The sequence below is a fragment of the Zeus faber genome, assembly GCF_960531495.2.
Source record: "Zeus faber genome assembly, chromosome: 10".
Lineage (NCBI taxonomy): Eukaryota > Metazoa > Chordata > Actinopteri > Zeiformes > Zeidae > Zeus > Zeus faber.
The window spans coordinates 14,563,649-14,581,358 of NC_137199.1; the positions used below are offsets into that span (position 1 = coordinate 14,563,649).

Consider the following 17,710-nt stretch of genomic DNA (forward strand, 5'->3'; position numbering starts at 1 on the left):
CATCTGCTGTCCCGCCTGCATCAGTCGCATGACGAACCCCGTGGAGTGCCGCTGTCGCAAGTGCAGGAGAGAGTTCCCCAAAGGCCGTTTCGTCCACCGTCACCGTCGACGAGCTGCCCTAAGTCTGACACCCCCAAAGGTTGTTGTAGTCATGTTGTGGTTTTTTTTTTTGTTTTTTTTAATGAAATGAAATTAAATGAAATTAAAAATCATTATATATAAAAATTGATTTAATTACAATGTATAGTTAAACTGTCAATTTAATGTTGTAAAAATCAATGAATTTTCAAGTTATTTATGTTATGTTATTTATTATTTATTTTATATTATTTCATATCAGTAGTTTTTACTTTATCGTGACGACACCCGGAATTGAACACTTTTTCATTTTATGTTTTTTTTTTGTTTGTTTGTTTTTCCTACTATTAAGACCCTGGGCATGTTTACATTCCATTACAACATCATATAACAATATCTGTCCTTTTGTGAAAATGTAAATATGTGCTTTTTTATATGTGTTTCTGAAGTGTTTAAAAGGGTATTTAGAATGTATAGAGCTGTGTGTGTTTGTGTGTGTGTGTGTGTGTGTGTGTGTGTGTGTGTGTGTGTGTGTGTGTGTGTGTGTGTGTGTGTGTGTGTGTGTGTGTGTGTGTGTGTGTGTGTGTGTGTGTCTTCTCATCATTAATGTAATAATTTTGCTTCCAATAATTTAGCCCCAGACACAACAGAGGAAAACTTGGCTCGGCTGGATTTTGTTTCATACCGCATGTATGCTGGCCCTCCTTCTGCCGTTTACTTTAATCAGTGAGTGAGAAAACACTTTTGTCTTGAAAAAAGGAAAATCAGTGTTCCAGGGGAAATTATGCCTATGTCAAAATATCGAGCCTTTTGCCTGTAGATTAGATACACACTTGAAATTTGTATTTCATTCTATGGTGATTCGTGATTTCAAACAGTTATTCAATTTGTGATTATTTACATGTAATAACTGGATAGATACAGAGAGCAGTTGAAACTGACTTGATATTTGCTTGAACAATGTAACAAGGTTTTTTTTTTTTTTTTTAAGTCAACATTATTTCCAATGAGGTGTGGGAAAGAGTGTACGACCTTGATGCAATGAATCATTTACATGAACATGATAAGTGGATCCAATGGAGCTGGATTTAACTGTATCGACATCCCCGGATACAATGATGATGATGATGATTCAGTGCCCATGATATTTCACATTATTAATGGTACAGTGTGTAGAATTGAGGGGCATCTAGCGGTGAGGTTGCAGATCAGCCTCCTCAAGGCAGTGCAACATGATCTCTAGAGCCGATGGTTGGTTTGTCTGTTCTGGGCTACTGTAGAAACATGGTGGTGCAACATGGCCGCCTCTGTGGTAATATACCCGCTCCCTATGTAGATAAAAACAGCTCATTCTAAGGTAATGCCAACACAACGATTCTTATTTTCATGGGATTATACACTAATTAAAATGTACTTGTGAATATTATATTCCATTTCGGCCAACTCCATTCCACAAATTATACACACTGCACCTTTAAAGTTTTTGGGTTCTCTAGTTCAGGGGGAATTAGCTTTTTGTTTAACTCACACGGATTCAGACGAGAAGGTCAATACTAATTTCATCCCTGTGTGTCCAGTACAGCGATAGCAACGGGCTGCATGCTAACTGTGTTAGCTCAATGCATGGCTGCGGATGGAAGCAGCTAGCCTAGCTCCTGTGCAAAACACACTTTCCAGACTCGGTGTCTGTATGACAGTAAAAACATGAAAAAGAGATACTTGTTTTTAAAGCAGCTTCACTAGCAGCTACTATTGTTGACGCATAATTATTTATCTATCACTGGGCGCAGTGATTATTTTAGGCTGTGAAGCGCCACTACTACTGAGTCGGGGGTTGCCAAGTGCGAACTGCGATGCCCCGTGACGGAACATTACCATAGACAAAACTCAACTGACAAAAATGGCAACCCCACCGCGCCAGCATGTTGAGTTTCTCAGGTGGCGTACGGACGCCCTTTAACCCTGTGATTGTCCCTTCAACCATTGAATTGATTATAAATACTTTGTGCCACCTTACTGCGGACCTGCTCACTTGCAGAGAACTTCCTAATGCATTTGGAGAGATTTGTGTGCTTTTTATGTTTTTGTAAACGTCAATTTCTCTCTGTTTTTAAGTGGGAGAACTTTGCAGGGACGGCAGGGAAGACAAGCTTGAAGGCCATGTACGTGAACGCTATTGAAACTTTGACGATGAATAATGAAGATGGGAATGCCGCGTGGCAATTTGAAAGCATCTTTTAATCCAATCCCCACCCTCCGCTTTTAGGTACACGATGTTGATTCTTGGGAAAAGACGCTTTCTGGGCAGTTCTGGTGTGTATGGCTTCTCCTCCACCTTCTGCGGATTCTGCTCGAGCTGACCGACCACCTCCTAGTGCTCATTTCCTGTGTGATGATTTACTGTTTGTCACCGTTACTGTCCGGGATGCAGGTGCTTCTTGCTCATGTGTGCGATGCAATGTACTATGCAATTGGCAATCTTGTGTTTATGATTGGAGTTTGGGTTATTCTGTCTTTTTACATGTCTGCATTTCTCATAACTGTTTTTCGACATTGTATTAGGAAGGATGAAAATTAACCCCAGCAGAATGGCACTATTATAATCACTTCGCATTTATAATATAAATACTGGAATGCTCCGCCGTCGGGGATTGTAAATGAAATGTCGGTACAAAAACGTCTATGGGCTCAGTACTGAGCTGTTTGCGCGATACTTTTTAATAATGTTCCATCAGTTGAACTCATACATCATTCAAGATTCAAGATTTTTATTTGTCACATACATATACATACTTTCATACATATATGCAGTGCAATGTAATCAAAATCATAAAACAAGCATAAATCATAAAAGGGCCTCCACGCCCTCTAAGCTTTTTCTTCCTACTTGTGCCGCACATCACAACGCTCCATATCCGCTTCGTTGTTCAGTCCTCACCCTGCATGTGTAGTGTCCATAGTAGTGTCCATACTTTTGTGTATACAACATTTCATTGGTGGTTTGGAAATGATGTAATTGTTGGCATACCTCATTTCATTGAATATTCGTCAGAAAACAAAAACTGTTTGAAAAAAGGAACTGAATCTTACGGCTATTGTTTAAATTATTCGTACAATAACCATAACTTCGCAAGGATATTTGTGTTTCTTTGTGTACCAGGTTTGAGGCTGGACTCTGGTCCCACATCCTTTATTTGTATTGTCAGTGTGTGTGTGTGTGTGTGTGTGTGTGTGTGTGTGTGTGTGCGCGCGCGCTTGTGTGGATGACGTCTTGCTCTCCAGCCACGTTGAGCCTTAGTTGATGAAAAGCGTCCTCACATATGAGTTCCATATCTAACGGTGACGGCATCAACTCTGCACGGGTTTGCTCTTCAGGCCAGTGGTTCCCAAACGAGCGGGGCGGAGAGAAGCTTTTTAAAACCAGATAAAATAAAGACAGGGTAGAACATGAAAAAAGTCACGTTGAAAAAATGTGCGCTCTTTTTCTTGCAGAGGTTTATCATTTTGGGAAATCTAGGTTGTTGCACTGTTTGTAAGTTAAAATTTTACTTTGAATGTAAAATATACAGGATATTCAAGCATGTTCGCGAGAAATATGTCAGAAACAGCAATCTATACAAAGCAGTCTATTTGGAAGTTTATATTTATTTATTTTATAGCTGAAGTGATTTGTCTAATTCATTTAGAAAGAAAGAAAAAATCTCTTATGGAGGTTATACACCATTAATGGTGTTTGTATTTTATATTGTTTATAGAGCTTACCTTGGTATGCTCTGTTTTCTGCTGTGTCCTTTTTGCTGCTGTAACAATGTAAATTTACCCGGTGTGGGACTAATAAACGTTTATCTCATCTTATCTCATACAGTATATTATAAATTATTATAAGTATATTATAGATGAATGCAATTCATTCAAATTAAAGAAGGTGCTGCACAGCGTGTGGATGAAGTGTGTGTGTGTGTGTGTGTGTGTGTGTGTGTGTGTGTGTGTGTGTGTGCTCGGAAGACTGAGGCACAACTCCAGCCCGTCTTAATATGTACAGGGGTCCAAAGTTGAAAAGTGAACACAGCCTGGTGCTTTCCCCCCACCGTAAAGCCACCGCCCCACTTCCTCATGCCCGCAACCCTTACCGTCCAGGGACGGATCGGTCGGCGGTGAGAGCAGAGAGGCGCGGTCACCTGAACAGGCTGGAGCTCGACTGAAGTGAGTGTTCCAAAAAAAGGATATTCAAAATTAAATAAATGAATAAATAGATAGATAAATAGATAAATAAATAAATAAATAAATAGATGGCTGTGGTTCACAAGAGGAGGGCCGCGATCACAGCCCTGCCGCTTTACCACTCTGGACCCCTGCTGAAGAAATACACCGAAAAGAAGGTGACGACACGGGAGGGAGGGAGGGGGCTCGATAGCGTCCTGGCAGTGCTGTACTCAATTATAAGTTTAAAAAAATATATATAATAATAATAGATAAAAATGTTGTGTTGGGTCAGGACTTCAAGAAGTATTTTGCGGAGCTCCGCGGATCTTCGCTCTTCCTGTATGAAGATGACATGCAGGAGACGGTAAGGGAACCGCTCGCTCGTTGTGCATCTCGCTTCGACCTATGGGACGTTGAGAGTTAACGCCGGTTGCCCAACGTGGGGATGAGAGAGGATAAAGCACCTTGAACCAGAGGCGGGGAAAACCCGGTTTCAGAAAGCAGAATAATAATATCATATATAATTGCACATTCCTTTGCGGTATTTCAGGACATGATGGAGATGGGATTCGAGTGTCACTGATTCTCTTTTTTTCCTCGCCAGTACACAGAGCAGCTGGACCTGCTCGGGCTGAAGTGCATGCTCACAGGTTCCCCAAGTCGGGGGAGGCGGGCGGTCGTCTTCACCCTCCGCCTGCACCGGGATGAGGTGCAGCTCAAGGTCAAACATCACGTTTTTCTGTGTTTTCTCGCCGCTGGTGAATTCATGTTTCATCCAATCTTCACCAAGATGTCAGGGGTTCCTCATCATTGATCATCCCGTGGGTTACAGCACACTGGTGCCCTTGCATGGATTTTGAGTTGGAGCTCCCTTGGCTCCCAACTTGATAAAGTTAGGGGTCTGTTTTTTTGTTTTTTTTTAAGTAAATAACAACTGGCGGAAGAGTGGAAACAAAGCGTGTTGTTTTGCTGTTTGCTCAGATGGACAACCCTGCGGCGGCGGATGTGTGGAGGGGCTTCATCATGACTGTAGCGAGGGTACGTTCAGTCGGGTTATTCCATCAGCCCAGCTCCTCTCTTGCTCTATCTACCAGCTGTAAACATGGAAACTAGTATTAAACTTATATCATTTATTTTTGAAGCACGGTGTAATAATAATAATAATAATAATAATAATCATAATAAGTACTGTTTTTTCGTTTTTTTTCTAAAATTATGACGGAAAACTGCAATATGCCTCTTGTACCCGCTCAAAGACGATATTATTCATCAACATTGGACACCGTCCCTCAGGCTCCTCCCTTAATAATTTGACCACTTATGGTTTCTGAGGTCAGAATCCTATAAAAACATCATAAAGAATAAGGTCATGTACGGCAAAAATGCAGTAAAATTATAATTCATGATCAGGGTGGTGTATTTATTGGCGCACACCGTTTATACATAATTATGATCATATTGGGCATAGCTCCTGAAATTCTTGTATTGTGCTGGAATCCCCGTCTACCTGCAGAAGGCGATCCCCAGCAACCTGGGGCTGCTCCCGGGCCAGATGCTGAGGCTGGAGGAGGTGCTGGTCCAGGAGAACGAGAGACGAGCTCCCACTGCGACCCTTCCGCCACTCCCGCCCCGTCCCTCCTTCCTCACCTCCACCTCGTGTCCTCCGTCAAAAGACAAACACGCCTCTGAGATGCCTGCGTCAGTCTGAGTGTCCTTTTCATGCACTGTCCCATTCCCTCTATCTATCTATTGACATACGCACCTAGCCATCCATCCATCCATCCATCTACATGTGCATGTTTATGTGGCTGACTGTGGCAGTTTCTCCCTACCACGCACCACCCAAGTAGCGTTTCCTGGGTTTCTATCTGCAGTTGTTTCTACACCATGACTCGTCAGGAAGCAGAGCAGATGTTGGAGGAGAACCCAGAGTGCGGCAACGTCGTCCTCCGTCCCTCCAGCCTGGCCAACAACTACGCCCTGACTGTCAGAGTGATCCACCCCACAAGGTCCGCACCGCGACCACCACCACCACCACCACCAACCCCACCCCCGGGCTGCACTACTGGCTTCCAAACAGAGTGGCATCTCATTGACATGACATTTTGTTTCAGAGACAGTAGCGGTGACCTCCTCTTCCTATTCCATTTCAGGGGAACCCTCATGAGGAACTTCAGGGTGGCCGCCGTGGAGGAAGGGTTTATCATTGAACTGGATACACCGGTAAGTACAGTAGAACAAGCTGCTTATGCTCATTTACACATGGACAAACCGGATAATCCCCTCAACATCTAATATCCCCTCTCTTGGCTCTTGATTATGAGAGGAATGCATTAACAGGATCAATTTCCCGCAGGAACTGCAGGCCGCCAAAGGCACCACTGCAGCGCATTTGACAATTAAAAAAAACCCCAAAGACTTGACATAAATGTGACCAAAATTTGTTTAAATTCTGTGAACATCCTCGGAATAACTACTAATCTGCGAGTCTGCACGCCTATCTCCTTTTTCTTTCCCCTCGTCTAGGTATCAGCAGCCTCGTTGGATGAGGTTCTTCAATGCTTCTTTCAGCTGACAGCATTTCGTCTTTATCCCTTCAACAAGTCACAGCCCTACAGCACTCGCATCGGTGAGCGTGGGACCGGGTCCTTGCTTACACATGAGCTTTGAACCGGAGTAGGACAGTGCAATCGATATACAGCACGCTCATTCCAGTGTTTGTTTGTGTGTGTGTGTGTGTTTTGACAGATCTGTCGCCAGCACCCGAGTACATCACCATCTCCTCCACAACACCCAGACTGGTCCCGAGGGCTCAAGTGGCGCCCATGGTCCAGTCACAGCCCGAGGAGAGGGACGCGTCTCCCCCGAGCAAGGAGGCTGAAGGCGACTACATAGTGCCCGATGAGGACGAGCCAAAGCCAGGTGTGTGTGGAAAAAAAGGCATGACGGCAACCAAGGAAACGCATCTGTGACCAGAACTCCAAAGCAGTGGACCATCAGGTCCCGTCCCGGGAATCGGCGCCTGATACAAGGCGTCCTGTGCAGAAACATCTGAGCCGCCAGCCCGCAGGGAGTGCGCTGATAAGATACCGTCGGAAATAATGTCATTTGTAATGTGAAGCACGTCACTTTTCAATTTTGGTCAAGCTTACAATAGTAATCTGTATCAATTGGTAGCACTTGTGGTGCTGATGCACCATTTAATCCCGTGTCAAAATCTCAACAGCATGGCGAAGCGCATGACCCAGATTTAATGTATGACACAGATTTTAGTTTGTATTTGATAGGATTTTGACTGAACATCATCAGCATCAGTTGATGCATGTATAAAAAATATGGACACACACAAAGTAGACATCGGTTACGCTGGTGTGATACGCATAATTTGGTTGAAAACGTGGCAACCGCGGGTAATCTTTTTCTGCCAAATGAGAAAGAAAATGCCTATCTTGTGGCATGTGTGAGTGTGTGTGTATATACATATACACACACACACACACACATATATATATATATATATATATAATCTCAGTATTAATCAACCTTAGAAGAGCTTTTCTGTATCTTCAGGTGAATAAAATCAATTTTGGACAGACAGTGTGATTCTTTAACAAATGAATGTATTTAACTGTAAGTTGCAGTCAAAAAGTCAATAAAGATAAGGTGTGCAGGCTGGGTTAGTCTCAAAGACCAAGTGAATGTGGGTTTGAGTCCCGCCATGTTTTAGTGTGTTTTCAACCTGCACTTTATCCTGTTAACTGATTTTATTCTGGGGTTTTTTTGGTTTGTTTTAAGTCTCTTATTTCAATGATTTCAGTTGTTTGTATTGCCCCTGTCCATGAGATGTGCTATCCAAATAAACCTGCCATTGCCTAAAGTTGGCTTCTGTGTATAAAGATGAATAGCCTAAAAAATATAAAAAAAATAAATGGAAACAATTATTCAGGATCATATTTTATTCCCCACCCCTCACACTGAAATTGGCCAACATAAATCTGCTTCAAATATTATTTTTCATTCATTTATTACATTATAATATATTTATTTTTAATTTCATATCATTATCGGCAAGTTTATATATTATGTTTTAAGTTTACGGATCATTATGTGTAAAGTTTAAGGTTCATTTATCACTCAGTAAAAGACAGCAGGATTGTGAAAAAAAATAGATATATAGAAGAAAAACAAAGACTTCCTTTTTCCCCCCCATTCCTATTAGTGTATCTGTTACAACCCGTTATTCCTCCCAGTCCCGCTCACTCCGTGACCAGTCAACAATGGTTACACACACTATCTGGTAGCAGCCTTTGTGAGAAAGAGAAACAAATTCAAATCCAATATAATAAATAAACATATCGGGATAAAAACAAAAAAAGAAAAGAACATCCAAATCCAAATAAATTAACAGGGTTGTTCCGCCAGCCGTGACCCGCATCCACACTGTAGCAGTCGTCACGGCAACATCACTTCTCTGTGAGCGACAGCTGAAGGATCCTCTCGAGCTCCTCCTCTTCCTCCTTTTGCTTCCTGTGATCAGAATGGAAGTTAGGGAGATGCTCGCGGGAGGATTGAACACCGGCTGTACCATCGCTCATTAACCCCACGCCGCAATAACGGCATTAAAATCCTTAAAAAAAAGCAACCTTGTTGTGTGGGAGGAGGGGGGAGCGGGGAGTTGACTGAATGGTTTTGAAGCTGAAGAACATGTTTTAATACTCCGCTTGTTTCAGAGAGAGATCATTTTCCACAATGTCGCTTTAGATCATATTTGTTTTAAAAAACACTTCATGACTTTTACTGAGTTTTTTTTACTGACTCTTACTGGGTTTTTATTATTATAACGCATTTAATTTATAAATCGATTTTCTTTCAAACTCCAAGCTTTGTACAACTAAGTAAAAATACGCATAAAAAGGAGATCAGGTAGATATAAAATATATTAAAAAAAAATTATAAATATAAATATTAAATATATATATACACACACACACACACACATATATATACATACATACATACATATATATACACACACACACACACACACACACACACACACATATATATTAAAAATATAAAAATTCTAGAAAAGTTACAAAAGCTAAAAAATAACCAAATAAATAATAATGTATAATAAATAAAGTTTAAGCAATGTTATCAGAAGAAACGCAAAAGATGTGGAATGTAAAATCAGACATATTAAGGTTTGTAGTGGGCATTTTCCAAGATTTCAGCGAATACCACCAAACACTGGTACTCTGGAAGGGAGTATTAGGATGCAGTATTGATTGTTAAAATCCATAAAGCACAACTCCTGATTGGTTGGATTTCTCAGGCAGCGCCCCCTACGGCTCAGAGTAACGCCCACTTAACTGCTTCAACTCATTTCAGCTAGGAAATGCTTTTCAAGAGTTAACGTCAGTTGAAATTACAAGGGGGTGTGTTCTATGATGCGCTGGCCACGGCCATCCGGCGGAACCCCGCCCACTTTCTGAGCACCCCCCCCCAAAATAAAACAAAAAACAAAGAGGAGGCGAGAGAAAGTGACTCCTCCGGGTTTCGAGGCTCTTGGAACTGGACTGGACCGTCCCTCCCAGCGTCTCCTCACCTGTCCATCTCCTCCTGCTCCCTGCACGACAGCTCCATGGCGAGCCGCAGCTGCTCGTCGAAGCTCGAGGCGGCGCCCTCGTCTCCCGCCGGCCGCGGCTCGGCCACCGCGCTGTAGGACGGCGGGGGGGCGGCGGCGGGCTCCAGCGGAGAGACGGGGGAGGGGGCCGGCTCTCCCGGGGAGCCGTCCTCTCTGCCGGCCAAGGAGATGGACAGCGACTCCTGGATCGCCCTGCCGCAGACGACACAGCGCGAGGGGCGGGGGATTTTAGATGTGGATGAAGGAGCGGGGACGTAGCGTTACCAAGGAGCAACGGTCAACTGGTGAGAAACCTCTAAACGGTAAAAACCAACTTTGGTCAAATTAACTTTGACATTTTTTTATTTGTTATTATGTAAGCGCGGATATCTTGGACGGAAATCTCTGCTCGAGGACTTCTAATTCGCTGGAGCAAAAGACAGGAGTCGAATGGCGCTATATATCTCGAGACATCCAATCAGATTCATCCTTTTCGGCCGCGTCTCCCGCAAATCAGACACGACGCCAAATCGCCCGTGAGACCTCGCGAGCTCCACCACGTCTCCGGGACACAATCGCAGGTTTGATCTCATCTCATCTTCGCCAATTACCGCTTTGCAACCTCCGAGTAACAGCCCTGCTCCTGTGGGGGCGCGAGGGCTACAGACCGCGCCATAATGACATTCTGTGGGAGGACTTCATTTTAAGCCAGGCTAAGCCGCACTAAGCCACCGACGGAGGCTGACGGAGGACGATTCCTTCTCACTTGGCAGAGGCCACAGACCCAATTTGACCCAAAACGACTCCCCGTTAATAATCCGATGCTCATGTGGACGCAGAGGTTCAGAGATATTGTTAAGTTGTACTTAAAGATGCACATGGGCACCAACGATAATATTCCTACTGACGCCTTGAGCTGACTGAGGGTTGAGAGAGTCTCACCTCTCCAGCTGCGAGTCTTCCTCGTACAGGGGAGACTGAGACACTGGACGACTGTTGGTCAGAGCCTCCCAGATGGTCACCTGGACACGCAGACGCACACGCGTGCACACACACACACACACACACACATTCACACACACACATACACACACACACACACACGCGAAAATGACTCAACCAGGAGGAAATGCTGGTATGTACAACGGCGATGCCAATGGCATTTATTTAAAATCCAAAGTGGGATGAATCAGCGGCGCTCTGACCTGGTCGCTCTCTGTGCCGGCATCCAGGAGGCTCTGCTGGATGGCGAACTGCAGCAGGTTGTCGTCCTCGTCCCGCATGGGCTCGCTGCGCCCGGGACCCAGCGTGGTGTAGTCCTCCGGCGGCTCGAACACCGAGGGGTCCACCTCGCAGTGGAGCGGGGGCGGCGCCGCCTGGCCTGCGGGGTGAAGGCGCACGGCGTAGAGCGGGGGGTTTCCAACGTTTTCTCCTTAAAAGACCCCTTAAATGATTCACTCCGATCAAACCCAACCCCCCTCTCTCTATTTAAAAACTGAGATTGTCATTTTTTTTCCCCGCAGATGTTTTGGATTTAATTGGTTTTATTTTTCTAGTAGCGAAAGTGAGGATTCTAGGGCGTACAATACATTGATTAGAACGTGTGTGTGTGTGTGTGTGTGTGTGTAGTTACCGGCCTCAGTCGAGCCCTCTGGCGTGTGGACGGTGATGGAGCTGACCGGCTCGTCGCACCCACACAAGTTGCTGAAGGTGACTCTGGCATTCAACACGTGGAACAGGGGGATCTCTGCAGGACAGAACAACACGTCATCACACGTCACGCACAGACCACCAGGCACGTTCCCCAAACAGGGGAGAAAAAAAAATAAACCAATGCATTTAAAAAAATAAAATAATAATAATAATAATAATAATAATAATAATAATAATAATAAAAAAAAAAAAAAAAAAAAAAAGCATCACACATCTACCACCTTCCCCATTATTCCCCAAAACAAAAGCTCTAGTCCAGTGGTTCTCAACTGGTCTAACCTCTATTTTTCCACAACCTAAACCTGATCTAAGATTTGAACCATTGTAATGCACTCCTCCACAATGCTTGTTCTTTGGCTTTGCTCTGCTTGAGTCAAGCAGTGTCTTTAAAGATCCGTGCGATGAGGTGATGACAGCCACCCTCCGCGGTTTGAGACGGTGTTTCAAAATAAAAGCGCAGAAGTTGAAATTTCGCACACTTCGCGCAAGAACGTGATCCGCCCCTGTATGGCAAACCCCCTCCTGACGCGCTGCCACAAAAAATTACAAATAAAAATTCAAAAATAAAAAGCAGCCTGACCACAGGTTCTCCATTCCAAGTCCGCCACTACCACCAATATCAGGGGTTCTCCACCCCCCCCCCCGTACCCACCTATCTTGACGGGGAATCCCGGCGGGAGGCGCAGGGTGATGAAGTCCCTCAGCTTGGCGAAGTGGGCGTTGGAGATGGCCATGAGGTCGATGATGGGCGTCACCTGCTCGGCCAGAGACAGAGGGTGGGCCTCGCTCAACCACAGCGTGGCCTTGAACCTGGGAGGGAGGGAGGGAGGGAGAGGGACCGAGTATAATGTGCCGCTCGCTAGTTGTTGTCGCAGGGCGGCGCGAGATCGACAAAAATCAAGTATCACAATATATTTATCTTTTCATTACTACCTCGATATCGATAATTTGAGGATATTTTGGGGGTGGCGAGTGGTGCGTTCATACAATTTTTACACACAATAAATAGCTGCGAAACAATAACAATTATTAGTAATGTAGATATCACGATGGAAGTTATTATTAAGTTATTAATAATTACGATTATTTCATATGGATTAGAAGCTATAACGGTCTATGGGTTCCGGAAATTGCATTACTTCACCGTAACATGTAACCAGGAAGACATACTGAATTGTTGGCAATGCCGCTTTGGAGTACGCTTGTCAGCACCTCAATGATCTGCAACACTTCCCACGTTGTGTTTTATCGCTAAACCTTAGCTTTAATTGGGGTTTTTTTCTTCCCCCCCCACAGTGACACGGTACCTCTGGACCTTGCTGGTGAGCTCCACCGGCCGCCCGATGTCCCGGCCATTCAGGTTGAACTCCGGGTCGAAGTATTCCTCGGCCGTTATGGCCGTGGGGTTGTGGGGGCTGGCGCACTGCGACACGTTGCTCTGGGAGAGGACGACACACGCGGATGAAACCCAGTCACCGGTGGGTCCACACACACCCAGACACTCAGGCAAGCCGCCGCGGGGACACTCACCCCGTTGTGAGCGTTGTGCTGCTCGGCGATCCCCAGGAAGGACTGCAGCGGCGTCTTGGACCCTGAGTGGGAACAGGCGGCGGAGACGGGGGGGGGGGAGTCATCTGTCTGTGCGTGTATTTTACAGTTTACTGGTTAAGAAACAAGGCGCCGCGTTCGCCCGTGAGCTTCACCTTTGCTCCTCGACTTGTCCTGGTCCGACAGATGCTCCGTCCGGGATCTGGTCACCAGCTCCACATTGGTAGCACTGTAAACCTAGCCCCCAAAGCGGACAAAGGAAAGGCCCATCAGATCGTTTCATACGTGTTGAACTTCGCTCAGAGCACATAGCGGGGACGAGATCAAATTGGTGAGTCATGACGATTTTGGTTGACCATTACGAGACCGACTTTGACACAATCCCCACTTTGTAGGGCATCTTGTATTATCAAGGCATGTGGCGTTTGTTACCTCAAACGATTGAGAAAAATAAAGGATTAATAAGCTGTGATGAATGCTCCCTCTGACCCGAGGCCTCCACGAGCACTGACCTTGGCTTCGTAGCCGCTGACCACTTCGCTCTTCTCAGAACGCCAGCCCCAGATCCCAGACTTATTCCTAAAGGGGAGAGTTTGGGCGGAGTAGAGGTTATTAGCACACACACACGCACAACCGCACGCGCACACACACACACACACACACACACAGTAAGTTATGATTGGAATGCTATTGGACAAACATGCAAGCAAATGTGAGTAACTTTTGTGAGTGTGAGTGTAAGACCAAAAAAAATCACACGCACTAGATGTGTTAAACTCTGTTCAGTGATTTTGGAAGGAAAAAAAACCCAAAACGATTACAAAAAAAAATAAAATAAGTTGCACATTTATCGTTCTGAAACACAAGTAGGGCTGAGTACCCTCAGAAAGACTTCAGGAGAGGAATACAGATTACTAGGTCATATACGGCTTTTAAATAAAGACGTTTCAGCCTAGTTAAAAAAAAAAAAAAAAAAGCCTCTTATAACAAAAAATATTTTTACTATTTAAGCATCATTTTTTGGCAAGAAAAGCCACAAACAGTTTAGATGATGGATAATATTAATGAAACGCCGCTATTAATTTATCTTTAGCCAGCCCCCAAATGAGGTTCAAGTTTCCCGCGTGGACGGGTCCCCGGCGCAGAGCGGCCCGTCTCACCTTTCGAAGGCGATGTTGCGCGTGTTGAGGTGCGTGGAGACGATGGGCGACGTCAGCCTCTGGGCCGTGTTCTCCTGCGAGGGCTGCATGGCCGCCAGCAGCGAGGGGGCGTCGCGCGGCGAGAGCACCAGCGGCTCCGTGTACACCACCTGCTTGTCGTGGTCCACCTCCATCACCACGGCGCCGTCATCTGCTCGCGATGAGGGGGCCGCGCGTGACAGTTAAAGGGGGCTACGAAAAGTGTTCATTGCGATGACACTCAAACCCCGACCCCACCCCACCCCTCCACGGGTGTATCCGGATATTGATAATTGGCAGATATTTTGGGGATGACTGTCGGTGCTTTCATCAGATATGACCACTGAAAAAAATGTCCTTGGGAAATAGGATTTACGCGGAACCGGTTCAATGTTAGGGTCTTGCACGAGAGACCACAGGGTGGAAGCAGAGAGGCGCTCTGGTCGCTCCAGACAGGAGACACACAGGGAGGGGGAACCTGTCTTAAATACACTTTAGTCCTTAAATACAGAGCGACGCTTGACTTACTGTGAGCTGCGGAAATAAAACCGGCCCAAACAGTCTCCGGACTTCCGCCGTCAAAATCTCCCCTTTAAAAAGCCCTCTCCGACTCCAACCCTTTCCCAGATTTATACCGAGCGTAATGAAAATAACATCACGGGAGTTAGCCCGCTCAAGGAACAGGCGACTCTCTGCGGGAACCTCCCAGACTCGCTAAACAAATGCACGGCGGGTGTGTCGTTGCGTACCTCCGCCCTTGAAAATGTAGCTGCGCCGGCCCTTGAGCCAGGTCATGTGCTCGAAGCCCAGGAGGGTGGTGTCCACGCGGAGGCACGAGCCGCTCTTCCAGACCCTGTACACGTCGCTGGGACACACCTTCGACACCAGCGGCACTGGAGGAGTGGAACGCCGGCCGTGGGTGGATGTCGGGGCGTAGACATCAGGAGAGAGAGAGAGCGAGGGACAGAGAGAAACAGAGAGCAAATTGTATGGAATGTGATAGTGCGACAGCCCCAAGCGACGGTGGTTTCTCTGGGAGCTGTCAATTTGTACGGTGCTGCAAATGATGTGAAATACACCCACCTTAAAAGGGTTAATACCGCGGCTTGTCAGCATTGAATCGGAAAAAGCAAAGCTATGCCACCAGTCGAGAACTCATTCCTACAATTCTCTGTTTCTGGGAACAGGGCAATCAGGCTTTTTAATAGGCTGGGCTAACGTAAGGCCGATGTACGCTCTGGCACCGCCCGTACAGACGACTGGAGAATCCCAAGTCCATTTCCCGGCAAAAGAGCGATGTCTTCGCGGACAGAAAACATAATAGTATGCTACCTCAGACGGCCGGGATTTGCGGTCGTAGTAAATTTTCTCCCCTCCTCACCTCACCTTCTGCGATCTCGGTATGCCCTTATTTGGAGTTCCACATAATTCCCACATGAGTTGAGAAGAAAGATTTAAAAATAAATCAAACTGACCCCAACTGGTGAACTCCCACTTCATCTCCACATAAAAGTCCTGCGCCTGTTGAGACAGTGAATCACCGTCACATGAGAGAATAAACCTGAAGCCTTCATAATGAAAACAACGTTGTGTCATGATGCAGGTGATGGAGATGTGGTGCCGGTGATGACGATGTGATACTGGTGAGGAAGATATGATGCGGGTGATGATGATGATGATGATGTGATGCAGGTGATTAAGATGTGAGGCGGGTGGTGATGTTATGATGAAGACGTGACGCGGTGATGAAGATATGACGCCGGTAACGAAGATGTGATGCGGGTGATGATGATATGATGCAGGTGATGAAGATGTGAGGAAGCTGTGATGCAGCGGATGAAGATGTGATGAGGGCGCCAGAGGTCTTCACGCCAAGCGGCCCGGACCGGAGCGTGTGTCGAACACCATGTCATGTCTTGCACACGCTCCGATGGTCCTCTCCCATCTCCGATCCCCCCCATGGAACCACTTCCCACTGGTACCTGTCTCAGTTTGCTGAGCAGTTCCGGGATGCCCGCCAGTCTCTCGGTGGCCCGCTTGAAGTCTCTGTACTGAAGCACCAACTGGACCAGCTCCGGGTCACCGGTGCTCACCGCCTCCTGCAAAACTAAAAGAAAAACAAAACAAAAAAAAAACACACACACGTCCAGATTTGACCGATTGAAATCGTCCAACACACTCCTGGTCTGACATCGGAGCACCCACTGGTCCAGCTCTGTGCGTTGCAGTAGGTCGGGTCGGCTGAGTGCCGGAGCAGCACCCGGGTGGACTCCAGGTGACCCAGGCACACGGCCAGCTCCAGCGGGGTGCGACCCCGAGGGTCCGGGCGCTCCACGTCGTGCTGCGGGACAAAAGAGCACGGGACGAAACCCGGCGGTGAGAACAAGGAGCCCGCGGGGACCCGCGTCCGAACCGTCGGACGGTCGTCGCATTTACCTGGTTCTTCTGCAGCTCCCGGTCCAGCTCCAGGTACTGGTTGTTCCAGACCAGGGCGTGCAGGGGGACGGGGAGCGCCATGGTTGCCCGCCTGATAGTGAAGCTAAAAAAAAAAAAAAAAAAAAAAGCCGAGGCTTTTATTAAAATACTAAAAACAACTGGTTCTCGCGGTAGAAGTCAGTGGCACCACATTTAGGATGGGTGGAGTCCCTTTCGGTAGGAGCGATCTAACTACACCAGCGTTGTACCCAGGCTACGGCTAGCCTGGCTACGCTGTGACCGCAGGTCCAGCCCCTTCCATCGTGCATGACTTTTATTTATTAAAAAAAATATATATAAATAAAACATGCCCGTCGAATGCTACCGACCAGTCGATACTTTAAAAATCATCTTCGGCTGATCGCGATTTATTTAAAAAAAAAATTTTCCTTTATAGATTTTAAAGAAATGACCCCGCAGATCCTGCGGCGGCCCGCCCTAGTTTCCCGGTTTCACATCCAGGTCAGCGGGGTTGCTCGGTCCCGTGGTGCGGGAGGGAGCGCGTCCGCTGCGGGGAGTTGCGGCCGCGCCGCTCGGTCTGCAAGTGGAGGCCGAGCCGCGTTGTCATCCCGCCGGAGCCGGGAGGGAGGACGGACGGAGGGACGGAGGGACGGAGGGACGGGCGGGAGGGCGGTGGTGACACCCGAAGACGACGCCTGCTCGCCCCACGCGTGTTGTTGTTGTGGTGGTGGTGGTGGTGGTGGTGGGGGAGGAAGTCGCAAACAGTAAAAAAATAAATAATAATAATAATAATTAAAATAAACGTTATTTCTCGCATCGCTTTATTATTCTTAATAATAAAAATAATAATAATAATAATAAATTCTAAATAGCAATCGAATTCTCGACCTACTCGTCCCCAGATAAATGAAACGTATTGGCTTCTCAA

General features: G+C 46.3%; 2 protein-coding genes across 3 annotated transcripts; one reads left to right on the forward strand and one right to left on the reverse strand.

Moving 5' to 3' along the window:
• Positions 1-4,367: 4,367 nt before the first annotated feature.
• Positions 4,368-8,548, forward strand: LOC307235879 (signal-transducing adaptor protein 1-like; the record flags this gene model as incomplete). The annotated part of the gene is made up of 10 exons (XM_080008137.1): positions 4,368-4,457; positions 4,574-4,645; positions 4,886-5,002; positions 5,263-5,319; positions 5,795-5,979; positions 6,156-6,290; positions 6,435-6,504; positions 6,808-6,910; positions 7,030-7,203; positions 8,532-8,548. 10 exons carry the CDS (start codon positions 4,368-4,370, stop codon positions 8,546-8,548), a joined length of 1,020 nt encoding a protein of 339 aa, XP_079864263.1.
• On the reverse strand, positions 8,231-17,195 carry ankrd13d (ankyrin repeat domain 13 family, member D). 2 transcript variants are annotated; one of them, XM_080007694.1, is made up of 16 exons: positions 16,783-17,195; positions 16,552-16,687; positions 16,329-16,453; positions 15,822-15,867; positions 15,096-15,239; positions 14,329-14,518; positions 13,681-13,747; positions 13,324-13,405; positions 13,151-13,212; positions 12,928-13,058; positions 12,273-12,430; positions 11,541-11,654; positions 11,113-11,283; positions 10,850-10,929; positions 9,890-10,120; positions 8,231-8,808 (listed from the first exon to the last, which is right to left on the reverse strand). In XM_080007694.1, exons 1-16 carry the CDS (start codon positions 16,861-16,863, stop codon positions 8,734-8,736), a joined length of 1,893 nt encoding a protein of 630 aa, XP_079863820.1. In that variant the 5' UTR covers positions 16,864-17,195; the 3' UTR covers positions 8,231-8,733. The 2 variants fall into 2 exon arrangements, with proteins under 2 accessions (XP_079863820.1, XP_079863821.1); XM_080007695.1 differs by having other exon boundaries at positions 11,113-11,288; positions 16,783-17,192.
• Between the last annotated feature and the right edge of the window lie 515 nt (positions 17,196-17,710).

What these genes read in the sequence shown, in the direction of transcription:
- ankrd13d (XM_080007694.1), bottom strand. Translation starts at nt 16,863, where the DNA reads ATGGCGCTCCCCGTCCCCCTGCACGCCCTGGTCTGGAACAACCAGTAC. An exon ending in CAACGCACAGAGCTGGACCA is followed by an intron (nt 16,454 to 16,551) that starts GTGGGTGCTCCG and finishes TTTTTCTTTTAG; the next exon opens with TTTTGCAGGAGGCGGTGAGC. An exon ending in CCGGCACAGAGAGCGACCAG is followed by an intron (nt 10,930 to 11,112) that starts GTCAGAGCGCCG and finishes CTGCGTGTCCAG; the next exon opens with GTGACCATCTGGGAGGCTCT.